The sequence below is a fragment of the Dendropsophus ebraccatus genome, chromosome 7, assembly GCF_027789765.1.
Source record: "Dendropsophus ebraccatus isolate aDenEbr1 chromosome 7, aDenEbr1.pat, whole genome shotgun sequence".
Classification (NCBI taxonomy): domain Eukaryota; kingdom Metazoa; phylum Chordata; class Amphibia; order Anura; family Hylidae; genus Dendropsophus; species Dendropsophus ebraccatus.
The window spans coordinates 100,526,948-100,554,855 of NC_091460.1; the positions used below are offsets into that span (position 1 = coordinate 100,526,948).

At 40.5% G+C, this 27,908-nt stretch overlaps 1 protein-coding gene across 2 annotated transcripts in view; it reads left to right on the top strand.

Annotated features, from left to right (window-relative positions):
- The window catches only part of LOC138797604 (fibrillin-2-like), a 150,226-nt gene that overhangs the window by 48,711 nt on the left and 73,607 nt on the right, over positions 1-27,908 (top strand). For both annotated transcript variants that reach the window (XM_069977983.1, XM_069977982.1), the window contains exons 4-6: positions 2,808-2,906; positions 18,467-18,562; positions 22,191-22,286. In XM_069977983.1, the coding sequence (XP_069834084.1) occupies positions 2,808-2,906; positions 18,467-18,562; positions 22,191-22,286 (291 nt within the window). The remainder of the gene's footprint in view (positions 1-2,807; positions 2,907-18,466; positions 18,563-22,190; positions 22,287-27,908) is intronic.

Below are 27,908 nucleotides of genomic sequence, written 5' to 3' on the forward strand. Positions count from 1 at the left end.
AGCCAAAAAAGATGTTGTTGGAACCTACACCTTCCCCGATCCAATGTCTCTAGGAATTCTCTAGTTCTCTAGAAGTCATAGATATTAATGTACATCATTGATACCAGGGATGTCATGGGGTTACTAACACCTCTCCCTAGAGTCAAAACCATAAGGGGGCATTAACACGTTCCATAATTACAGATGATGTAAAGCAGAACAGACTTCGCAGTTCCTGCCGGGAGCTCTGAAACTGTTTAAATCTTTGCCCTACTGTACTGACACAGACAAGATGTAGATGATTTTCTGTGAAAAACAGCCCTACTTTCAATGTAATAATGTGCCCGATTGATGTCTATGGGTTATTGTTGACCATCAGTGCACACACAGTAGAGAAAAACAGCCGTAATTGAGTACAGGCACAACAAAAATCATTACAGTATTTCTTTTTAAAGACTCTATTTAGACTTCACAAATAATAACCATGTAAAGAGAGTAAAAAAAGGTCGAGGCCTTATTTTCGGAGTTAGTCTTATATTTGGAGAAACACTTATGCCCCTACATTGTAGCTCCACTCTATACAGTAGTCAGTCGCCATACTCTATGTCCCACTGTTGTTAGCCTCCTATACTGTAAGTTCCCCTGTAGTTAGGCCTCCATATTGTATACCCCCGCCCCCTTGCAGGTAGTCTTCATACTGTATACATCCCCCTGTAGTTGTTCCCCCATACAGTATATATTTCCCCTCTGTAGTAAGGCCCCCATACTGTATACCTCCCCCATAACATAGTAACATAGTTAATAAGGTTGACAAAAGACAAGCGTTTATCAAGTTAAACCTTTAGAAACCCTACTGTGTTAATCCAGAGCAAGGTTAAAACCCTTATGAGGCAGATGAAGGTAGTCCCCATACGTTATGCCTCTCTATCCACCCCTTCCCCTTTTGTAGTTGTTCCCCTATACTGCAGGTAGTCCCCATACTCTATACCTCTCTAAACCCCCCTCTGTAGTTGCCCCCCATACTGTATACATCCATTCTCTTAAGTAAAGCCCCCTTACTGTATACCCCCTCCCCCCTCTGTAGTTGTTCCTCCATACTGTATACCTCCCCCTATGCAGGTAGTCCCCCTATACCATATACCTCCCTCCCCCTCTGTAGTTGGCCCACATATCCTCTGTTCCCCCATATTCAATGTCCTCTACTGTGCATCTTCTTACCCCTCCTGCAGGTTGTGTTGAGCAGGTGGGGGCGGAGCATAACAAGTCTGGCACTAATTGGCTGATGCTCAGCCACCCAGTGTCAGGGATCTGGTCAGCTGACTAACTAGGGATTATTATTAGGGTAGTGCTTAAATTTCAAGTCTACTCCAAAAAACCTGTAAAATAAAACTAGGTCTTATTTTCAGGGTTCAGTAAGTCTTATTTTCGTAGAAACACAGCAGATATGTCTTACACTCCATGCACCAAAATTAATACCATATTGATAAACTCCACCAAATGTGCTAAGAGTTCAAAAGTGTAGCTGCACCCAAAACTAAATAATTCAGGTATGACTGTAGACAACCTAATATCCTACTCATGTAATACTCCAGTAACTTAGGAGTGTTTTTTTTGTTTTTGTTTTTTGCATGGTCTTTGCACAGGGAGGCTATATAGGTTGGCCCACAGCTTACCCAGACCAATGAAATATTGCATTTTATAGGCCAATAAATCTAGTTTTTGACTCTTTGACCCCCTCATAGCTATTCTGTTAATTAGGCAAAGAAATCCATTGTTAACCCTAATATTTCTGCCCTATCAAGGAGACTGCTTTAGCATTTTAAAGATCTGGCAAAACAAGTCCCCATGTGTCAGCTTGTTGAACCCATGTGAGTGTAACGTGGGGGGTAGGATTATTAAGTCATTTGCAGTCACAAGCTTAAAATATTCCTATTGTGTAAATGTATGAAAGAAAAATCTTAGTATAACTATAAAAGCATATCGGCTATAGAATAGGGCCACTGTGTTACCAGGAAGGTGAGAAGCCTCCATGATGCTGACAATTCTGGAGACTGGAAAGTAATAAGAGGATTGACTACAGAGATACATGTTTACTAATGATGAGCGCAACCAGAGCATGCTCATGTCCGATTGTTCAGCATTTCTAAACCAGTGGCAGAGAAAACAGGTGGCTGGATGCAGCCCTGGGGAGTCCAGGAAAACATGGATACAGTCTATATGGCTTCTGGCTGTATCCAAGTTTTCCCAGACTCCCTAGGACTGCATCCAACCTCTTCAGCCACCAGTATACAAATTCAGAACAATTGGACTCAAGCATGCTCCAGTAGCTTTCATATGTTCATCATCGTATTTACTAAAGCAAAGTTTCTTTCAGAGACAAATTTTTGAAATTTAAAGGCATAGTTCACCCCTAAAAAACTCAGCTGGTGTCAGAAAGTGCCAGAGATTTGTAATTTATTTTATAAAAAATCTCAAGTCTTCCAGTACTTATAAGCTGCAGGAAGTGGTGTACTCTTTCCAGTCTGGAGAGCAGAGAGACGTTTTCTGTGGGGAGTTGCTATTGCTCTGGACAGTTCCTGACATGGTCAGAGGTGGCAGCAGAGAGCACTGTGTCAGACTGGAAAGAAAACACCACTTCCTGCAGGAAGATAAATGCTGGAAGACTTGGAGATTTTTTAATAGAAGTAAATTACAATTCTCTGGCACTTTCTTGCACCAGTTGATTTAAAAGAGAGAAAAAAAAGATCCACCCCTTTAACAGCCAATCTGTGACCTGTATCTGATTATGGCCTCATTTTGAATTTGCATTTTCTTCTGTTTCCATTCAGCAATTTGCCGGAACTCATGTGGAGATGGATTTTGTTCACGGCCCAACATGTGTACATGCTCCAATGGACAACTTTCTCCAACTTGTGGAGCTGGTGCAGGTGAGTAAAGTAAGAATAAGTAATTTTATACCTAGAAATTTCAAATATTTGATATGGCGCCTACTATATACATGCTTTCTCTGCGAATGCTATGATTTTATGTGTGGCAGTAGTATTAATTCTAAGAATTATTAACAATAGGTAGCATTTAAAGGGCAACACCAGCGGAAAAATAAATTTTTTTAAAATCAATTGGTGCCAGAAAGTGCCAGAGAGGACTGGAGTTTGTAGACTTTAATAAGAGAGGATATGGTTTTTAATAGTGAATTTGAAACAATTCTGAAACACATGAACCTCTATAGGAATCTTTCAATTAAAGGGGTACTCCAGCATTTTTTTTTTTATTTCAAATCAACTGTTCTCATAAATACAGATGAGTGAGCCATGTCACCTAAACACAGATTTATTCTGAACTTTGCAAAAAGTTTAGATTGCTACCGAACCAAACTTTGTGCAAAGTTCGGACACATTCGGCTAAAAAACTAAAAAAAAGTAATTCTCACCTGTCTGCACTCCCCCGATGTCTTTTTGTAGTTCTCTCCAGCCCCATTCCATTGGCTTCACTCACTCAGCCAATCATAGGACAGCTCCGCTGCCTGTAATTGGTTGAGCGGGATGTCACTCTAGAGACAAGGGTGACAGCCTGCTCAGCCAATTGCAGGCCGATTTGGACGGTACAGCACTGCGGCCTGTGATTAGCTCAGTGGGTTGCCACTCTAAAAATAAGAGTGACAGCCCGCTTGGCCAATTACATGCTGCGGTACTGCCCCATCCCAGTCAGCCTGTGATTGACTCAACAGGCCTTTTCTGTAGAAGACAATGGGATGGGACCAGACTGGAGAAGAAGGACCACAGGGGAGCACAGACATGTAAGCTCATTAATGTTCGATTCGGCATGAACCTGAACCTGCTGAACGGTGAACCTGCTGAAACAAACTTTTGACAAGTGGTGTAGTCTCTTCAGGCTGACACAGTGCTCTCTGTTGCCACCTCTGTCCATGTCTGGAACTGTTCAGAGCAGGTTTTCTATGGTGATTTACTGCTGCTCTGGACAGTTCCTGACATGGACAGAGGTGGCAGCAGAGAGCACAGTGTCAGACTGGAAAGAATACACCACTTCCTGCAGGACATACAGCAGCTGATAAGTACAGGAAGACTGGTGATTTATTTTTTTCAATAGTACAAATGTATATAATCTCTCTCTCTCTCTCTCTCTCTCTCTCTCTCTCTCTCTCTATATATATATATATATATATATATATATATATATTTATATATATATATTTTTTTTTTTTTTTTTTTTTGCTGGAGTACTACTTTAAGAAGACTGAAGGAAGTCTGAAGGTGGTCTTTTTTTTATTTTTTTTTGTTGGGGTTTTCCTTTAAAAGATTCCCGAGTTCAACAAATATGGGTCATGATTGTGAAGCCAATGTGAAACAGGAAACTGGGCTACTTTACACCCTGTTTAAAATGATTATTACGAACAGATGACAGATTTCTGTAAAATAATCAAGTTATTCGGCCCTTTTTACAAATACCGATCCCGTGCTCTGGAAGACGTTTATTTTCTTCCCCTGAGAAAAAAAACTCTTTTTTTTTTCTTTACAGTATCTCAAGGTTTAAATTGAATCTTGTTTATTGAAACCCGTTTTTAGCCTCGGAGTCTCGGCCCAATCTCTAGGCTGCACTAATTAAATGAATGTTTCTTTTGGCATTGGGCAATAGAAGCCTCCAGGAAACAGAAAGCGTGCCTGTAGGCAAAATTCAGAGAAAACGTTCCCCCATGTACTATCAGGAATGTTAGAAAGCAAAGCAGGAGGGATTTAGCTAATTTGTATTTCTTGGATTTCGGTAGAAATCACTAACTTCTTAGTCTGGACAAAAATACTCTACATAAGGGCCAAATAGCCAGTCCTTTATCTTAACATGGGATTTCTAATCTATTTAGGGGGATATTTGTATGAAATACGTGAGGTACTGACTGGATCGCACTCTATAGAAACCCTTCCTGTACTGGATGTATTTGTAAAGGTCCATTCACACATACAGGATCTGCAGCAGATTTGGTGCTGTGTTCAGTAATTTAGGTAAATTGATATCTGCAGCTTCAAATCCGATCCTTTACATGTGAATAAATCTTTAGGCTATGTTCCCATACAGTATTTTTGCAACCAAAACCAGGAGTGGATTAAAAACACAGAAAGGCTATGTTCACTCACTGTTGAAATTTAGTGGACAGCTGTCACTTAATGGCAATTAACGGCCATTATTTTAAAATAATGCCAATTATTTGCAGTTAAATGACGACCATCCACAAAATTCTACAGTGTGTGAACATAGCCTTTCTGTGTTTTTAATCCACTCCTGGTTTTAATGTTATAATAATGCCCGTTGTTTGCATTGTTAATTACATCCGTTATTCATTTATTTTTTGCAAATCATCTCAGCAGTGTGTGAACATAGCCTAAGTCCAAATAACGGCCATCATTTCAAAAATGATGGCCATTTTAAAATAACGTCCGTTATTTGGACGGCCATCAATTCATGGCAAATAACATCTGTTATTTTAAAACCTCGACCGTCATTATAAGAAAAACAACCGTTGGTATAAAATAATGGGTGTTATTTGCCATTAAACGACACCCATCCCATAAAATGGACAAAAACTTTGACGGTGTGTAAACATAGCCCTAAACTGTAAAACAATAAGCTGAATATTTTTTTTACTCTTTTGGAATAAATAGCTTTTCAAAAAAGCAGTAAATTTTTATAAGGCTACCAAAAAAGTGTGTGAACATAATCTAAAAGTTATTAAATGGGTTGGCCACTTTATAGTAAAATAGTTCAGCGTACAGTATTAGTAAGTGTACTCACTGTATATACTGACAGCAGCTCCCTGTGTACCTCATACGGCTAATATCACACTCCCCTCCTCCAGGCTGTGCTGCCCTGCTCTGTGGAGTTTCTGTCCATAAGATGGCCGACATGGAGGAGCATGTGACCATGTGTTCACCACTGAGCCTGTGTATGCCTATGGGGGACACTGGGGGGGGGGGGGCATGGTCAGATGCTCCTCCATGTCGGTCATCTTATGGACAGAATCACCACAGAGCAGGGCAGCCCAGCCTGGAGGAGGGGAGTCTGATATTAGCTCTATGAGGTACAAAGGGGGCTGCTATCAGTATATCCAGTGAGTACACTTATACACTAATACTGTACACTGAGCAATTTTACTATAAAGTGGCCAACCCCTTTAAGGAACCTCTTATATGGTTGATGTCTTCCATGGATATGAAACCTAAAAAAGCAAATAGACCTGGAAATGTTTAGTTGCACACATCTTGGGCAAGGCTTCTATTGCTTCCACCGGACAGAATGCTTAAACCTAATGGTATTTCAACAATGATCAGGTCCTATGCTGTGGGGGCAGGTCCTCTTTTTCTATTATACTGTCTCAGTTCCAAGAAAGGATAGTAGAGAGTTCATGAACTGCACTACTATCCCACACAAGAAAAAATAAAAAGCCACAAAATGTATGTGGTTTTCCTGACTGGAATTTTTTCTTCAATTTAGTATAAATGGAGGAAAATCTATCCACACTATAGTAAGCTGCAGTTGCTTAGTCTAAAACAGATGAGGAGTATACATCCAAATAAATGGCATATGTTAGGAGGAATGCACACCAACCACATCAGTATAACAATGCAGCTTAGGGCTATGTTCCCACAACGTATTTTAGGTAAAATATCGGCCATCATTTTATAACGTTGGCCATAAATAATAATCACGATCATTAAAGGGGTACTCCGGTCCGGGGGTATTTTTTATCAATGGGCGGGGAGGGGGTGGTTATAAACGGCGCAGGTGACTTACCTTCTCGGTTCCAGCGCCGGGTCCCGGATCGCGGCGCCTCATACCCCCATCCCGCGGCCGCTTCCTGTTGTGAGTTGCCACATGAGATGTGACATCTCAAAGCAGCTCAGCCATTAGGCGGCCGTAGCGGATACCCGCTATGGCTGCCAAAAATCAGTTCCACTTCAGGTTTTGGTTGAAAAAGACTGACCAAAATACTGATGGAAATGGATGGACATTTACACGTCCAGTAGTTTTCAAGGACCACATGTCTGCAACAGTCCAGAATCTTTATCCTCAATCCGCAAAAAATTGATACATAATGCATTCGTAATCCGTATTTTCTGGCAGATCGGCAAAAAGAAAAATGAGAAGGTGATAGTTAAATAAGTGGGAATAGTTTCAAATGGTTACGGACATTTCATCTGTAAAAATTATGGATCCGCAAAAATTATGGATGCTGCCATAGACTTCTATGGGACAATCTGTGCTGCAATTGTGGTCCTTACTAGAGCCTGTCAGTAATTTTTGCGGATTGCAGATCTGTAAATATATGGACAGTGTGAACAGCCCAATTGAAATCAATGGGACCTAAATTTGAAAAAAATATGGAACATGTGAATGTAGCCTAAGCAAGCAATTTTGCCATGTTACAGTGGCTCAAACCATTTATAATCTACATTATTAATGTTTTAATAAATTATGCCCACCAATCTATTTATGTTAATACATCTCTTGATAGATGGCAGAAGAAATATGAGTCACTATTCACCAAGAGTGAAAACCAGTCAGCAGTAATAATGTATACCATAGCATGCAATAGCTTCAATAGGTGTTCCAGACAGCTTTGCCACGTACAGCCATAGTAACTCAGTATTTATGCAGGAACATAGCAACCTAGTATTGGGTTACTAACATTGTTTAGAGAATGAAAAGAATGCAGAAGTAGGACTATAGCAATAGTCTTTTTTCTACATATAAAATAAATTAGCCATGAAGAAATACATGTCGGCTGCTATTAGTTTTCTGAACAGCTTCTACAAAGAATCATCCAGCTGCCAGTGTTTAGACTGCATTCTAGCGAAGGGAACATTTTTCATATAGTAATTAGGAATCCATAAAGATGCATTTGGCTGACAATTGACTCCATTTCACCATTGGCATCCTCTCCAATTTAATGTGGGCTAACATTTAGTTAGACTGAGACAAATATAGTCTTTTTGCCAATATAATCGCATTCTATGACAGGCTAAAACAAAGTACTATTTGTTAGGCTGTGTTCCCACTGCTTTTTAGTAGAGATGAGCGAACAAAGATGGCGGCCACACAATTAAATACACCTAAAAAAGGGTATACTTACCTGTCCACGCTTCCTTGGTGTCTTGTGATTACTTGTTATCTATTGTCTCGGGGGATATATGTGTTTTATGTATGGGGGCAGTGCGGAGATCTTGAAATGGATTTATTATAACATAGTGGTCGCTATAGGTTTTGGGGCTTATTTTGATTTAGATAGTTTTAGGGTATATAGGGAATTGGCATTGTGTACTACACTAATCCTTCCTTGTATTTTTTTTTTCATGCTAAGAACATCCAGTAGGATGCTTTTTTGGCCCTCCATCTAGCAATGGAGACCTTAGAAATTAGAGTCCAACTTGACTCTTCTAGATTCGCAACCACTGACCTCCCTCTGATAAAACCCACATGAGCAATTTCTACTAGGCTAGGAAAATAGTCTATTAGCCAAAAGTTTAAAAATACTCAATTAATTAAGGGAATGGAGCAAAAGGAACCCAAATCTAAGGAATCCTTGCCCTCCTTTGGGAGAATTATATATGAGCCATATTAGAGTGGCAGATACCTGAGTTGAAAGAGTCTTATAAAAGTCTCCTGCATAGACGTCTGGTCCCGGAGCTTTCCCCATGTAGCTTTTAAATAGTCACTTGTACTTCTTTAGCTATAATGGGGGAATTCAAGGCTTCCTGCTGTTCAAATTAAAGTTTAAGGAAATAAAAAAAAAAAAAAACAGCACTGGCCGCCACATTGGTCTCAGAATTACATATAGTTCTACAATAATTCACGTAGGTCGTGCATTGGGACCGGGGGGGGGGTTGAAGCTTTGGCCAGCCTGGCCAACATAGGTCTCTGGCTTGTTTCCAAATCTGGTAACATCTGCCTCAATTTGTGTCCTATAGAAGCTTTCCCCGCAATCTGCATATATAATAAATTCCCTTTGGCTCTAAATCCATTGCTTCTCGTGCTGATAGCTAAATTAAGAAAGAATTGCCATTTAGGACATGTTTTGGTCGCTTTTTTAAGACCAGACAGGTGAACTATCAGCTGGCCATTTGTTCTTTCCTAATATAGCTGCTTATTCTGAGCATGCTTCCCATTGGTTACCATATACTCACTCCACCAACTCCACCGGTGTGTGACAAAGCTATCATCCCTGAGCTGGACCAAAGGAAAGCACCAAATATACTTAGTTCCCTTAGGTACAGTGTCCATTAGGTCTTGCAATTGAGGAGCATGGTCAAAGATTGCCAAGTCCTGGATGGAAACATCTTTTAACCATTGAAATCAAAATGTGGCTCACCAAAATATAGTCAATGCTAGACCACCATATGGTGGCCCATGTGCCAGCCATGTAATAAAGATGTTGAACTTGCCAACGCCATTAAGTGCGTAGTGGAAGTTTCCTTCTACTCACATTAGTCAGACAGAGATCTCTCATCCTCCGTGTTTGAAAAAAACTGCATTAAAATCTCTGGCCATCAGTAGCTGGGGATCAGGCAAAGCTAAAATCTTAGTGTTAAGCGCTTCAAAGAAAGGTCAATGTCTTTGAAGAGCATTCAGACCATACACATTGCAAAAATGGAAAAATGTCAGGTTAATATGTCTCCCTTCCTCATCCTTTTCTTGGGACATCAACATGTAGGGGAAGTTTTTGTGTATCAGTGTAATGACACCCATCCTACCATACACAGCCAAGAAACCATAAACCTGTCCCCCCTAGAATTTATGCATGAGAGGGAAGTCCTGTTCAGCCAGATGTGTTTCCTGTATTAGGGCAACATCTGCTTTCAGTCATTTTAAATGGCATAAGAATTTGGTCCATTTCTCTGGAGACTGCAGTCCCTTCACATTCCTGGACACTATAATTATTAACAGATAAAAATTCTCAGCTGTAAATGAAGGAGCAGGCTAGACGGAAGGCACCCACTCGCATGGCGTATATTAAAGAGGGCGGCAAGTATAGACAGTAGCGCAATGAACTTATTAACTATAAGTAAAAATAGTAGTAAAGAAGTATCAAACTCGCTGGGATCTCTCTTTTGCTAGTATAGTGAAGGTACACCCCCTCTTAAAAAAAATATATATATATATAATATGTTAAACCCTTAGCTCCTAGAGCCACTCATGTCCCAGTAGACAGTGAATCTGGTGTATTTTTTATTTAAAGAGACTCTTTCAGTAAAGTTATGCTGCCCTATGTATGGGTAGCATAAACTAGTTACAGAGAAGCTGAAAGAATGATTTATTACTTACATTGATATCCTCCTGAATAACAAGCACAGTACACTAGTCCTCTCCATTATGTCCTCTCAGTAGTCCTGGATATTTATGAACACCAGCACACTCAGCCCACCAGCCGTTAATTGGCAATTGTCTGTCTATACTGTGTATGTATGCTGTGTATAGGTAGACAGCTGTCAATCAGGGAGTGGTGCAGCACAAAGTCTATTCTCCTGCATATTAGAAGAACAGCAGAGAGAAGAGAATTGAAGTAGTACACTGATCTGTTCATTATTTCTGTCACTAGTTTCCCTCATTTGATGCAGCATAAACCTAGTGACAGATTCCCTTTAAGAACCTTTATGGGTCTGCTATATTGGGGGCTCACACTTCTATTATGTATTTTCTGTATAGACAGCACAACAGGGTGTGTGTGCTTAATGACAGGATTACAATGATAGAGGTGACACTTCTATAAAGATACCACTGGATCCATTATTCACCATAGGTAATGGTCACAGCTTCCCTCCTCCCTACACAATGATATCTGCACAAGTCACAGAGCATCCCTAGAAAACTCACCCATAAATGAGCTCCAGTTGCTTCCTATATCCATAGGGCAGCTGTAAAGTACATTTCTAAATGTTGTTAAAAGAGGAGAGCACAAGCTCAAGTACAAAGGCTGTCTCCCTAATAATGTACAAAAAATAAGTACAACAAGCCAAGTACAATATTTTAAAAATATATTAGAAAAAAAAGAATGTCTTAGTGTCTGTTTTTAGTCAGAAAATAAAAATCTAGGTGGAACATGCCCTTTAATAGAGAAAGAAGGGACAATTGAGTGCTACAACAATAGTGTGAACCAAGCATTAGTTTTACTATGTTAACAATAGGATTGCGAAAATGTCACACGAAATGTGCAAAACATAAAAAACAATATAATGCGCCAAAAGTTATTACTGCCCAGCTCTGTATACACAATACAACAATATTCTCTGCCAGAACTTGTTAAAGTGCGCTAACAAAGGAAAGCCTCCAGTATGGTACAGTACAAGCATTTATTCATATGTTAATTACACAGGCAAAAAATGTAGAATTTGTGTGCTTTGTCGGGTTCACAGCTGGGGTTATACCGGCATGCAGAGGACAATATGTAATATAAAAAGTAGGCTTTTCCTTGGTAGGCAATGCCTGAATGTTCCTTTATAGATTACTGACTAACAATGCGTCTTTTTTAAGCCGTTATGCTTTCATTTATGTCAGGTTTGTGGCGGGTTTTAAAGTACGCACCCAAGACACATTTCCACACCTTTAGTTTATGTGTTGGAACCCAAAACCGACAGGGAAAATGGACAAAAACCCGACAATTTGCTGCCAGGAAATCAGCCCCATTATGTGCAAAATGCTGTGCCTCCATACCCTAGGACACTATGCCACAAAATGTTTTCTTCTTTAAATGAACTGGTGTCAGAAAGTTAGAAAGATTTGTAAATGACTTCTAATTAAAAAATCTCAATTCTTCTAGTACTTATCTGCTGCTGTATGTCCTGCAGGAAGTGGTGTATTTTTTCCAGTCTGACACCATGCTCTCTTGTGCCACCTCTGTTTATGTCTGGAACTGTCCAGAGCAGTAGCAAATTCCCATAGAAAACCTCTTCTGTGCTGGAAAGTTCCTGACTTGGACAGAGGTGGCAGCAGAGAGCACTACGTCAGACTGGAGAGATTTCCCCACTTCTTGCAGAACATACAGCAGCTGATAAGTACTAGAAGACTTAATATTTTTTACATGAAGTAATTTACAAATCTATATAACTTTTTGACACCAGCTGAATAAAAACTGCTAACAGCACCTAAACAGCGCCAAAGAGGAAGGTAAGACACATACCGTCCTCCTCAGCACCCCGTGTGCAATAGGGGGCTATCAGCAGGTTAGATTAATCTACCTGCTGATAGTTCCCCTTTAAAGGAAAGTTTTCCCCAGTTAAGCCATGTACACCAGTTGATTTAAATGAAAAATAATTTCACTGGAGTACCCCTTTAACAATGGGCCAAAGTAGAAACAGTTACCAGTCCTGCTCGGCATTATAAAGGCAATCCGTTGGTTGGAATGGGCACTGTACAATGTTTTGCTGGGGCGGTAGTGAATACAGGGAAACTAAGAACATTTCCCACAGGTTACAGTGCATCAATTATTGGTAACAGCCCTTTCTAAAAAGAAGGGATTGTCCATGTTAGGCAACTCCTTTAATAAAATAAAGCCTATCTATTCTTGCGTTGGCACATGCACCAAAATACCACTTTATAGAGACCACCATCTTTTAGCACAATGTAACCTATTAGACAAAGTTATTTTTAACGATACCCGATGAACGATAAATAAACTACCTGAAGTTGTCCACCATATTACACAGAACGATTCTATCTGATCCCAGCAGATGAAAGAACGATGTGGAATTACACTAAACCATTAGTGAACGATTATCGAACCAATGCAGCATTACAGCAAATGATAAACAATGATTTGGGGTTCAGCTCAAAAGATGCGATCAACGACACATGAACAATTTTTTGACCGTTGCCTGCAATCATGCGAAACGATTATCGTTTTAATTCAAACAATATACAATTTTTTCGTACAATAAGGCCCTTAGGTGTAGTTATATGTTTTCTAAATAACAGATGTGGTTTGACAAAAGCTATTGAAGAGGTTTTTCAGGACGACTGCACCCCTGCTAATAATCTGCTAGGTGCCCGCCGCACTACAGTGAGAACAGAGCCAGAAGCAGTTGGCTCCGGTCCCTGTGTAGCGGCAGCATCGGGGCGCTGCAGCCTCAGCTCCTAAGGCTGGTTGGCAGGGGAGCTGGAGTTTGGCACCCTGACAATCAACTATAACCCATGGATAGGCTATTGATTGTTTTGTTTCCTGGACAACCCCTTTAGGCTAGGGCTACATGTGACTTTGATCAAGCGACATCAACTCTTCTCCAAGTTGTGCATCAATCAAAGTTGCCTGTAGCCCTATTCCTTGACTACAAACAGGCTGTTTATATTCCTTTCTGGAAAAATGGCAACAATTGAAAACTCACATAAAACAACAAATCTTATCTTGATTTATACAACTATGACGATTTCATTACAATATCAATAATAAATGAATCTCATGAATGAACTGAGCCCTTCCATTACACTCTGCAGATAAGGCTTTCATCTCTTGCTTCTATGGCCGTCTATCGGCTCTTGGCATGAGACGGGTTAAAGCAGCGTGATGGCTGGATTTATTCACAATGATTCAAGAACAGTTTGGCTCATGATGTTTCCATCTACACCATCCAACTTTTTTTTCAATATATATGTATTTTTTGGAACATATAAAAAGAAAGAGATTATTTTAGTCCTAGAGAAAGTATTGAGCTGCAGCTGAACCAACAACCTGTTCTGAAACCCTAGGGATACTTTTTTTTTCTATCCTTACAAACCTTCTGTGCTTTTTCCACTGACATTTGACCCTGGGAGTTCCTAGTTGTGAAATACTCTACTTCTTCATGTTTTGTACCCATCCATCATAAAAAGAGATGAGTGACATTTTCAAAAATTTGGTCCGGCAAGTTCACCGAACTTTGAGGTAAAAGTTCGGGTTTGTCCAAACCAAACCTTAAACGAGTCATGTTAAAACAGCTAAACGATTGCAGGTGTATAGCTATTTTAGTGCAGTTCAGAAAGTTAACTCATCTCTACTTACCTGTCTGTGCTCCCCTGATGTCCTTCTTCTCTGGTCTCTGGTTTACTCTGCAGCTGTCTCCAGCACGCTCAGCCAATCACTGACTGAGATGGGACAGACCAAGGCCAGCGTTTTCCTTACTGAACTGTCACTCCATAGGCAAGAGTGACAGCTCACTCATCCAGTCAGTGGGTGTGGCGCTGTCCCATCTCCATCAGTGATTGGCTGAGTGGGCTGGAAAGTACACCAGAGACCCAGAGGAGGACACTGGGGGAGCACAGACAGGTGAGCATATCCTTCTTTTTGTTTGTTTTTTATGTGTATTTCACTCAGTGTCTGTATTTACGAACTTGATGTTTTGGGAAGCCTAGTCTTTCTCTGCTATTGATTTCTCGCACTTAACTGTTTTCTTCCTTTCTCTCTCAGAAATAACTTTCTATATATAAGAGAAAGTGATCAACAAATTCATTTAGCAGAAATTACTATTTATGTAGTACATAGAATATCCTCATGAGAGAAGGAGTGGATTATACACATATGTACTTTATTATACTGGTAAAGAGAACAAAGGAAGGTTTTCAGGATGAAAGTGTATCTTGGAGAGGGAGGGATGTTTTTACAAAAGAGAAGGGGGGGAGGTAAATAAAAAGGTGTGAAATGTATTTCGTGAATGAGTGAAGTTTCTCTGGAAAATTAAATTTTACTGGTGAAAAACATTTGTATGCTGAAAATGAAGCTCAAGTAATTTTATAAGGTTTTTTCAAGAGTTTCCATGAGTGAAAACCTTTTGGAGTAGTTGGAGGAGGCTGAAATAGGGGAAGTGATGTTTTTTCCATTGGACTGTATGTAGGAGGGGGTTTATGGGAGAGGAGGGAAGTTATACAAGCTTAGGCTATATGGTGGTGATGGCTGAAGGGAGGAAAATTATATTTGTTACCGGGGACTGTGTGTTGGAGGGGCAGGAATGTTGTTTTTTTGTTTTTTGTTTTTACATGGAATTGTATATTGAAGGGGAAGCAACTCTACTCAACTCTACAATTCTACACACAGATTGCACGCCATAGAGCACTGACGATGCACCAGACTGCTCAAGTAGCAGAAAAGGACAAAAACTTCATATGAATGAGGACGGCTACTTTTTATCATCTATTTTTATATAGATATTACATAGATATAATTCTTTTATGGAAGCCACTTTTTTATATTATAGCCTTATATGTTAAAGGGCAATGGGGGGGGTCACAAGTTTTTTTTATTGGCCACTTTGTGGGAGATTTATATAGGCCCTTTTAGGGGAAGGGCGACTGTCATTTTATAGGAAACAATATATGGGGAAATTATTTTATATAGGACACTTTGGGGCAGGTGAGGAACACAGATCTGGCCAGCACCATGATACTTACTGCAGCAGCTTCATAGCTTCACTCACACAGCAGCTTCCTATGACAGAGAAGCTGAGCCATAGCTCTACTAAAAAAGTACAAAAATAATCTCCTCTCTGATACAGCAGAGCAGGAAAACAACATTTATAAACTCCCCCTCTCCACACGACCATGTGGAAAGGAAGAATCATTGGAACGGAAAGCAAGACACAAACATAGGCCTGAGCCTGCTCCCTCCCCTACCACCTGTCCTATAGGCGAACAGAAAAAAACACAAGGAGCCTAGGGTAGGCCAGGTTCTTATAGGCAGGGTTCAATTAAGTCTTTAATTGCTTGTTACCATCTGTCCTATCAATGCAGGTAGATAGAATCTTCCCCTATTCGTGCTTCTGCTTACGACGTAAGGGAAATATATATACCGTATACAGTGGTACCTTGGTTTAACAGTAACTTGGTTTAAGAGTGTTTTGGTTTAAGAGCTCACAGTTTTTCAAAATTGTGACTTGGTTTAAGACCAATGCTTTGGTTTAAGAGCTCCCTGTACTGGGTGGGAGGGGGAGTGGGGGAGGGGCATGGTCTGCATAGCAGGGTCTACAGCCCTGTACTCTGACCCAAGAAGTCTCCCTTACCTTCCAAATCATAGCAGATTCCCTTCAGGCTGGGGCTTACATCAGAGGACAGGACTGTGAAGGTAATCTTTCCATAGCTGTAACCCCTCTCTCCCCGGACAGAGAGTGCTGCATGTATGTGCCCACATCTGCCCTGCTCATTCCTTCATTCTCCCTGCAGTCTCTGTCAGCCCGTGTGTTTCCCATCCTCTCCATTACTGTACAGTAACTTATAATATCACATATTCTGCTGTTTCTGAATGTTTGTTTCATTTGTTTTACATGTTATTTAGAATAATTAACCATTATTTCTGGGGTGTGGAACCAATTGTCTGCATTTCTATGATTTCTTATGGGAAAATTTGCTTTGGAGTGGATTTGGATTACAAGCACGGCCCCGAAACGAATTATGCTCGTATTCTAAGGCACCACTGTATATCACTTTGCATGTACTAAATATGTAATACAACTTTATATCTATGTGGCACAATTATCACATTTTCTGTGGGATACTTTGAGAGAAACTGTATTAAAGTGGGTTTTTTATGGACATGGTGAAACTTAAGACTACAGTGGTGAGAATGGTACTATCTACTGTAGGGAGTTTTAGATGTGGCATTATAAGGATGGAACCTTTTCTGGCTGTGGCAGCATTATTATATAACTATATACTATATTACAATTAGGGGTTGTGTGTGCATGGCGCCATTGCTATATTGGTGTTATGCATTGCAGGATTATTTTGTTTTTTTTTGTTATATGATGATCTGCAGTGTGAACGTACTCTGCAGAGCTCCAGTATAATGGTGGTATATGACCACAGTTTGGTTGTATTATTCAGTCTCCAGATGACAGCACAATTCCTATCTATATATGGATATAATTCAGTACCTCAATGGAGATATTATATGAAAGGTAGTATTCATTTGATGTATGGTGACAATATTCAGTTGCATGGTGGTATTATATTATATAAATACAGATTACAGATACAATACAGATGCATTATGGATTATTTTTTGCGGATTGCGGACAAGTATTGTGGATGATTGCAGACATCACATATGGTCCTAAAAAAAACTACCAAACGTGTGAATGTCTGATAAAACATAAATACATGTGATAAAGCAATAACCCTGAAAACGTTTAATTTATTATCCCCAAAGGGACATCTGCATATGTAGCGTCTGTGCACCCAGGTAATCATATGGTGGACATTGCTGTGAGACACATGTTCTTTTACTGTTTCCTTTAATGGCATGCCATCTTGAATTCCTTTAACTCTTTGAGGTGAACCTTCAGGAATGGAAAACACACTTCCCATGAATAAAAGCATTATGTGCACCCAAGGGCAGTACTAACTGCATGCTCTGCTGGGGGCCACAAAAAATCTTCCCAGCCCTCCACAACTTTTCCAGAGAATTCCTGGGATCGGTGATCAATTGTAATGCTTCTTAGGTAACTGACACCATAATGGAATTCAGCTGTGTATGCCCCGTGTGCTGCCCATCACTGGACCCCAAAAGGCTAACACGTCCATGTAAAGATGGAGCTTACAGGGGTAAATTCCTCAAAAAATTAGGGAATAGGAATATATGTAACATATCTAAAACTATATAGATTTCATAAAGCAGTACAGTATGATATAAATAGCACTAAAAACAATACAGTAATAAAAAGCGTATAAAATAAATCATTACACGGTGCCCAATAAAATGCATCGACATGTTGGGTTCTTCAGGGACAAAAAGGGTTTTGTAGCCATCCTCAACCTGTGCTGGATTTGTCATGTGATGGTCAATGGCAGCGGCTGAAGGACCCCACTAACTGAGGTTCCCACAATGTGCCATCTGTTTTTACAGAATCTGGGGAAGAGGTTCCTGATGAAGTCCAACTGTTTGACATCTGAATACCGGTGTCTGAAGAAGTTGGATGCAGCACTAGGGAGTCCTGGTGGATACAGCTTATGCCCTATGGCTGTATACATGTACATGAATGTACATTAGTGCAGGTGACAGTGTGTAAAATGGGAACAAAGATCTTACTTATTGGAAAAAAGTCCTCTGGTCTGATAAAACAAAAGTGGAAATGTGTGTACACAATGTCTATTGTTAGGCTATGTTCACACACCGTCAATGAACGGCAAATAATGGCCGATATTTTAAAACTACGACCCTTGTTTTAGAATAAAAGCTGTTATTTGCCATTAAATCATCTAGAATTATGATACAGAAGAATGAAAAATAATAAGTTAGAGAGTAGAATTTATCTGCACTGTTAGATTATTTGCTTTTTACTGAGAGCAAGTCACAACTAATACTATATATGTGTTATTCTGCAAAGATAATGAATATACAGTAACTGTGTCCTTATGCTTTGTCTAACTGGCTGTCATGTAAAAGACCCTGACATTTCTTTCTTGTTGCCTGTCCCCTCTTAACTTTTTTTTAACAAGTAAATCATTCTGCTTTTATTTTACCTAGTAATGAATTGCAATGTGCGCTGCATGAATGGTGGATCCTGCAATGAGGACTCATGTGCCTGTCAGAAAGGATATACTGGGACCCACTGTGGACAACGTATGTATACTTAGATTATCTTGAGACTACTTTTCTATATTTTACATTAGAGTATAGCTGAACATTCATAGATTCTTAATTTTACCATACTGTCTGCTGTAAAAACTGCTGTTGTTTCTTCCAAACTGACTCAGGTATGGACAGCATAGACACGTCTGTGATATACGGTCCACAAGCGGACTGAATACCATGGACTGCACTCTTGGCCCCTTATGGAATTCTCGGCATCATGATTTATTATGATGCTGAGAGCTCTAAAACAGTTAAAGGGGTTATCCAGCATTAAATAAACATGGCCACTCTCTTCCAGAGACAGCACCACTCTTGTCTCCAGTTCACATGTGTCTTTCTAACGCCGGATAACCCCTTTAATGCTTTGTGCTCCTGTATTGATGTGTGCATTTCTTGTGTTTGGTGTTTACAAGGGCATTTTTCTGCTCTTTGGCAGGTCTTCAAAATTGCAACATCCTCAGTGTTTTTATCAAGAAATAATGGAGTTTTTCCCCTATAGACTTCTATAGGGGAGATAAATTGCCTGAAATAAAAAGCCTATTCCAAGGCTGGGTTCACTCTGAGTTTTCGCAGTGCGTTTAACATATACGTTTTATGGAGGCGGGACACGGATGCAAAAACAGATGCAATTGTGCGCAATCCATTTAGATCTATTTTATCATTTACTTTAATTGTAAAACGAAAACAGATCAAAACGTATGCCGATTTATTTAAACTACACAAAAATGTGTTACATATAACCATTTTAAAATGGATATGTTAAATGGACTGCAATAACACAGTGTGAACCCAGACTGCTAAAAAAAATCTGAGAAAAAAAGCTGGCATTTAGGGTATTTTTTTTCGCACATAAGTAAAATCGGTGAACGACTGTTTACACGGAACGATCTGTGAATTTTTTGCGAACAACGATTTAAGAACATGTTGTAAGATCCAAATGAGCGTTTTTTCGCTCGTCGTTTGATCGTTCGCTGCGTTTACACGTACGGTTATCGTTCAAATTCGATCGTTATTGTGCAAATTCGAACAATAATCGTTCCATGTAAACGCAGAATCACTTCCTTTGATTTGGAAGAAAGACAGTTTTAATTTGTAATCTTTAATATATTGATTTAATGAAGCATTGTAAAGTAAGAATGTTAGCACCTGGCAATTACACTTATATCTGGTAGGAAATGATTCAGCCTATGACCTTATGCAGTATGCACCTGTCCCTCACCCCTAGTATCACTGCACATTCCACAGAACTTATTATATATAGCTCATATTTCCTTAGCATACCAGCTTTAAAAAAAAAATACATTTTTGTGTAGTATAATTAAATGGGCTTTCATACCTAAAGATTTTTTACAGCCTGCCCTTGGCCAGACATATGAGTCTGTGGGGGACTGAACCTGGTCCTAGTGGCTTTGGATGAACGCCAGCTTCAGACATCCAATTAGTCTGCATCCTCGTGCGATCATGCTATCCAAGTCTGTCTCTTTCACAGTACTTTCCTAGGTTCATCTTGGCATTTATCTGGGGTGTTGTCAAGCCTGGAATCCTTATAGAAAGGAAACCATTTGTTAAAAAGTACCACAAAATAATAGGAAAGGCTGCAAATTCTCATGACCAGAGACGGGAAGGGCTGGGAACATTTCCATACCAATTTCCCATGGCCAGAAACTTTCAAATGGTTGATTTCCCACATTTAGACAGACCAGTGCAGTTTCTGGTGTTGTTTGACATAGTGGCTATGTGATAAGTTACCTCCTGCACATATACAGTTACACAGGGCGCTTGTCTGTGGACGGAGTTACACATAGAATAAGTACAATTTTAGCTGCTTTGTGGGTTTAATTCTTTTCGAATGAAGAAATGTTCTCGCTTCTTTTACTCAACCATTAAATATTTTCTGCATATGCTTCTCATGCTTCATAGGTTTACGAATATGTTTAAATAGGAAAAGTTTCTAGAGACTTCTATGCACACTTTATAAATAGAAATCTACTAAAGTCTGCATAATGATGGTTAATGTAAAGTGTAAGAAACAGGACTTCACCTTTACCTGGAAGATAGTTTCAAACCAGCAAAGTTGATTCAAAAGATGGATCCCCAAAACAGGACAAAAAATATAAATGTAATAATTTATTTATTAACTCAAAAAGATTTTTTTAAAAAACATATAAAAATAAGAAGCTGAAGGTAGTACAGACAACAGAATCAATGGAGACTATCTGGAAGATAGTTTCAGTTAAAGGGGTACTTTTTTTTTTTCAAATCAACAGATACCAGAAAATTATACAGATTTGTAATTCACTTCTATTAAAATAAATCTCCAGTTTTCCAGTACTTATCAGCTGCTGTATGTCCTTCCAGTCTGACACAGTGCTCTATGCTGCCACCTCGGTCCATGTCAGGAACTGTCCAGAGCAGTAGCAGATCCCTATAGAAAATCTCTCTTGCTGTGGACAGTTCCTGATATGGACAGAGGTGGCAGCAGATAGCACTGTGTTAGGGTATATGCACACTGAGCAATTCTCGAGGAATTGAAGCAGAAAGTTTTCAGGCAGAATTCAAGCAGAATTTAAGCCCCCCATTGACTTCTATAGAAAATTCTGCTCGGAAATTCTGCAGTGTGAACAACAGAGCAGAAAAACCCATTGAACACAATGGGACTTTGCTCTGTACATATTTTACGGGAAGAATTTCAAGCTGAAATTCCTCTTTAATTCCTCACCTAATTCCTCGCTTTTTCCTCAGTGTGCACATACCCTTAGGCTCGAAAGAATACACCACTTCCTGCAGGACATGAAGGCAAGATATTTTCATAGAAGTAAATTACACAACATATACAGTATAACTTTCTTAAACCAGTTGATTTTATTTTTTTTGCTGGAGTACCTCTTTTTTTTAAATAAGGGAAACCTTAATAGAAGTAACAATTGATAAAATGACATGTATAATGGGTGTAGCCTATGTAGTCATGTGAAAACTTTTTGTTCTTGGCTAAACCACAGGGTAGATGCCATGGCAGTAAAATGTACCATTTCATTCATCTAGTGTACTCTATTTATGATATAGTTCTCACAACCAGGGTCAGAGGAGTACCATCTGTTTCTAAGATTAGCAGAAAATGGCTAAATATGTTTTTAATTCTGTGTAAAATTTACGTTTTTTTGTGGATGCTGGTATGTTCAACCACTTAGATACTCCATATATCATGTAATGATCTTCTGACCCAGACGTTTTAGTACACCCCGGAAGATCAGCCAATGTGCTACAGATCTGACCATGACCTCAGAGTAAATATATGAGGGATATAGTCTGTCCCATTAAACAGGTGGGCTGTAGCCTCCATGACCACCAATATTTCACTTTTAGATTCCGGCTGTAGAAAGGTTAGAAGTCCCCCGGCAATGGTAAAACCATTTATCTGCCATATCTACAATTCTGGGAATGCCTGCACATGTAAAAATGTAAAAATAACATAAGGAAAACTTTGATCAAGACATCTTGTTATATATGTAATGACCTTCTGATATTGAATATGACCTTTTGATTCTCACCTTGTCTTTGAGCTTGACCTGGTGAATGATAAACATATAAAAAATGTTTTTCTTTTTTCCCTTTAAAGCTGTATGTGAAAACGGTTGTCAGAATGGAGGACGCTGTATCGGTCCGAACAGATGTGCCTGTGTTTACGGATTTACTGGACCTCAATGTGAAAGAGGTACATATGTCGTTTTCTCATATATTCTACAATCTATATAGCATCTACAGTTTGCTATCATTAAAACATCCCTTCTCAGGTTACATGTTAAAGGGAATCTGTCACTAAGTTTATGCTGCCTTAAATGAGGGTAGTGTAAATAAGGAACAAAAATGCTGAACCGATCGGTGTATTACTAGCATCATTCTGTTCAGTCGTTCTCCTAATGTGTAGGAAAATGGGCTTCATACTGCACCCCTCCCCCCACCCACCAGTTGCTGATTGACAGTGATCTTCCTGTAATACAGTATAGATAGAAAACTGCCAACCAGTGGCTGATGGGCAGAGGGAGTTGGTGCTCATGAATACTGAGGACTACTGAGCACACACACATAATGGAGAGGACTAGTGTGCAGTGCTTGTTATTCAGGAGGATCTCTCTGAATCAGCTGCAGAGAACAAAGTAAGTGATACTGACAGAGTCTCTTTAAAGGGGTACTCCAGAGAGGGGGCACTTTTTTGCTGGGACCGGGGAGGAGGTGGCCGAGGGAAAAGACGTCCACTCACCTCCCCCGCTCCAGCGGCGTGATGTCTCAGGTCCGCTCAGCCACTTAGTGAAGGAGGCGGGATCCGTTTCACGTCTCGGGCCCGCGTCAGACACCCGGAAGCGGCCGGGAACTGGGCACCCGGAGCGCCATGATGCAGGACCCGCCGCTGGAACCGGGGAGGTGAGTGGACGTCTTTTCCCTCGGCCACCTCCTCCCAGGTCCCAGCAAAAAAGTGCTCCCCCACACTGGAGTACCCCTTTAAGAAACTATAGTTTTAGAACTTCCATAGGCGGACTACTTTGTATTTTTTTTTCCCAGCAAATGTTTACAAACAGATCTTATAATTAACTCGAATTAATCGAAATACAGTTGGTCAGAAGTTTGCATACACCAAGGTCACTGTGCCTTTAAACAGGTTAAACAGGACAAGTATTGTGATTTTAACCACCACAGAGAGTCACCATGACAGTTTTCAGCCAATTTCAGTGACCCAGGTGAGGTAGCACAGGTGTTGGTGCGAGGGCCAGCTGCTGCTGCTACTGGCGATTAGAGATGTCAGCATGGCTGGAATAGTTTTTTGGTGCTACCCTGGGAGTAGCTACCATGTAGCACAGAGGGACTGCAAATAAATTGTTGGTAATAAGTGCCCTGTAGTAAACCCTAACAATCCTACAACCCTAACAAGTCCTTAACAATATTTTGGCCATCAAGATAGGTACTGTAACTGGTACCTTTACATGAAAGCTTCATACATAGAGTGGAAATACACAGCCTAAATGGTCCCAAGGTGGTAGATGGTAATAAGGAGTTACCCTGTGTTAGGCTTAGCTGAGAGGATGGGTTGGGAAAACTTAGCATAGGGAGCTCTGTGCACCTAACCTAAAGAAGCGGCCTCCAGCGTTGTCACAACCCGGCAGGGAGGGCTACTCAGTTAATCAGTGACTGCAGCAGTGTCCCAGAGTGGGCATTCCTGAGCCGGGTTATGGCAGGAGACCACCGGGGGTCAGGGAACAGTGACGCAGTGCTGCAGGGGCACAGGGATGGGTAAGTATTGATTCTTAATTATGTTCCCCTCACCCCCTGCCTGCACTATATTTTTTATTTTATCCAGAGTTCTCCTTTAAAATTATACCCACCAACAGTATATCATTCTCATTTTAGACTCCAGATGTGATTTAATGTGCATCACTATTTTATGTTGCCTTTAATAACTCTGTTCTAGATAGCAATATCACTGCGCCTTGTAATTCTGATGGCATGCTGATTGCCAAAACTCTGATATTCACTCATTTATCCTAATGTAGTTATTATTACGTCGTGTCCTCTATGTGACCCTGTTTTAATGTGATAATATTGCACTCTTGCAATAACTGTGCTGTCTACAAATATTTAACCTCAGACTGACTCCAACAGAGATTGCCTTAGGCCAAGTTTACACACGCTGGCATTTGTAACTGCATAGCAAATACATTTAAAGGGTAAATGTTTATGTTTGCGGATTGTTTTTTGTGACTTTTAGTGCAGTTTGGCATAGTATGGTCATCCAAATCCTTCCTTAATACCTTCATCTTCTTTAAACTTATTTAGTCCCACATCTCAATTAGAACACAGTAATCTAAAAAGAATTCTTCTCTGAGGTCCCTAACCTTCTGCACCTTATCTAAGGTCCCTAACCTTCCGTATATAATAAGTGGTGAGCCACTTTCATCTCAAAAATAAAGGAGAGTAATTGTAAATGTTCAGATAAAAGAAATGGAAATACAAACACTTGCTGATAACTATTTCAGTCTGATGTTTGACACTAGTATCTTACCATTCATATGGGCACAGTTACGATCCACATACACGTTATATTGATGTTGTTGTGTTTCCAGCTTTAAATTTAATATGTCATCAGAAAATTGTTTAAATCAAGTTTTCTTTAATACAAATTTTTAAAGATTTTTTTTAGTTTTTTTTCTAGTTTTTCATCTTGCTATCTTTATTATAAAACAAAATTTCATTTTGTTTTCATTCTCACTGGGGCTTAAACTAAGTCGAGGCTCCCAGTTCTATCAGTTAAAAAATTATCTGTATAGCGTTAGCCTATGTTCACACAACATTTGCTTTCGAACGTATTTATGGTAAATTACACCTGTATTTCCTTCTTTAAATGAAGGCTGTTGAAAAATACAGTGAAAACAAAGGTTGTGTGGACATAAACTTACAGTGACACCGGTAGATAGATAGCACCAGGATAACACAATCATACATAGGTGTCAATCTTGTAGCCGTCCAGCTGTTGCAAAACTACATTTCCCATCATGCCTGGACAGCTAAAGCTAAAGCTTGAGGCATGATGGGAATTGTAGTTTTGCAACAGCTGGAGGGAGTTTGACATACTTGCAAAAGCAGCTCCCTGTGGAATGACCTTTTTCAAGGTCACAGAGTACACTCAGTAATGTTTCACATTCATTTCAAGGGGACAGGTCCTGTTTATTGTTATCTATGTCCATGGGGGTTGCTGTAAAGTATGTGACTAAATGCTGGATGTCCGCCCCCATAACAATGTATAAAAAAAATGGCCGTCAGATAATAAAAGAACAATATTTTGTATCTGCCTCTAATCAGTAAAAGAAAATCTAGGCAATAAATTCTCTTTAATACAACTTGATTCACTATTGCTCTGTCTACAATGGGACAAGAAGGTTAAGTCCTGCATCTTAGCTAAACCTTATCCCTCATCTGCCAGCATAAAATGGAAGGGATCAAAAGTAAATGAAACACCTATGTTTTCTGCAAAAATTCTACAGGACTATTTGCTTTGGAAGTAGAAAAATTGTAGACGGACAAACAGTGAGGGCAAGTATGTTTCCTGTGAATCTTATCATTTACTTCTAGTTCTGGTGTTCCTTTAGGAAAAAAAGGGGGTTCATTCTGCTGTGTCTATGTTGGAAATAAAATAATTAGAGATGAGTGCAATTCAAGCATGCTCAAGTCCATCTGAACACGGAACCCTCTGCATTTGAATACCGGTGGCTGAAGAAGTTGGTTGCAGCTCTAAGGCTACCTGGAAAACATGGATACAACCATAGGCCATAGGTAGCATCCATGTTTTCCTGAACTCCCTAAGGCTGCATCCAACTTCTTCAGCCACCGTAAATCGTTTGGGCGGCCCACTGAAGTCAGCAGCAGTCTGCTGCCACAGCTCTTATTATACGGAACGACACGCAGCAGAGCGTTGCTGCACAAATCATGCTCTTTCACCATGTTGAAAGACCATGATCATCCAGCATTGAGCATGTTGGCTGATCGTAGCCTTTCAACATGCGCTGTTACACTAAACAATTATCAGCCTGAACGGCCGGTAATCGGCCAAGTAAGGCCGACAATCATTCAGTGTAATAGGGCCTTTATTTTAAGTGTATTCCATGGGAAATTGTGTTAAACATACAGAAAGTTGATTGACCCCATTGAATAGGCTAAAGGCCCTATTACACAAAGTGATTATCGGCCATATTTGGCCGAAACGAACTGTTATGGCCGATAATTGCTTTGTGCAATAGAAGACAACGTTCAGCCGGCGTGAACAATGTCGGCTAATCGAAATGTTGAAAAATCAATGATTATGATAGCAGTAATCCGCTGCCATCGCTCCATGGAATAGGATCAGTGGTGGCAGACCGCCACTATCTTCTATGGGCTGCCAGGATGATCTAGCAATCACCATAGCGATCTCAAACTACCGCTATTGCGAAAGACCTGAAAACGTTCAGTCATTTCCATGGAACGATAATCGTTACTTATGATCGTAATTGCGATCGTTTCTTCTTCGCTATTTATTCGATATTGCGTTCGTATCTATTGCAAACGACCGAACGATGTCTTATTCAATGTGAACGATTTGCGAACGTTTTGCGAACGAGCAACGATAAAAATAGGTCCAGGTCTTAAGGCCCTATTCCACGGAACGATTATCGTACGTATTCGGCCGATATCGGCCGCTACGGACGATAATCGTCCGGTGGAATAGAGTGCAACGATCAGCCGACATCGTTCATGTCGGCTGATCGTTGCAGTCGCTTGTTTTTCAACATGTTGATAAACAAGCGACTGATATAGCAGTGATCTGCTGCCGTCGCTCCGTTGAATAGGAGCATCGGCATCAGACGCTGCTATATCCTATGGGCTGCCCGGACGATCAGCGATCCCCCGGGCAGTCCCCCCGCAGCTCCCCTCCGCCCCCTCCCGCACTCACCCGCTCGCTGCAGCCGCGTTGAATAGCGGCGGCGGCGAGCAGGGAACGAGGAGCAAACGAGTGCTGAGAGCTCCCTTCTCCCGGGGTCCCGCGCGTGCTCTAGCTTCACAGAGGCCTGTCAGCTGATAGGCCGCTCAGCCAATCACAGGCCGCAGCGGTCCCGGCCTGTGATTGGCTGAGCGGCCTACCAGCTGACAGGCCGCTGTGAAGCTAGAGCGTGCACGGAACCCCAGGAGAAGCGGACGGCAGGAACAGCCCTGGAACGTGGATGGGTAATGTATGCCAGTTTAGCAAGGGCTGCAAGGACATCGGTAACGATGTCCTTGCAGCTCTTGTCAAACGATTATCGGGCCGTGTAATAGGCCCAGTAAATGAGCAACGATCTAGCAGATCGCTGCTCGTTTACAGGTATTATCGGGCCCTGCTCGGCCCGTGTAATACCACCCTTAGGGTCCGTACTAGAGCTTGTCAGCAATTTATGTGGATTATAGTCCCATAAATATATGGACAGTGTAAACAGCTCAATTAAAATCAATGGACCCTAAATGTTTCTGTAACGGACAAAATTACAGAAGGTGTGAATGTAGCCTAACTGTCACCTTCATTTAGCAGTGAAAGAGGGGCAGAGGGCAATGTGGGGAGATACAAGCAGATGTCAAGATACAGAAATTCATTAACACAAAAGGGCTATTTGAGAAAAAGCCAAGACAAGCGTGTAGTACATACGTATGGAGATGAAACAATGTGTGTTTTTGTAGGGTTTTCATGAACACTGCTGTTAAAATGTCTGTCCCGTCCTTCCGCAACCACAACCCCTACGCAGGGAAGAAGCTGTAATGTGGTTTTGTCATCAGGCCG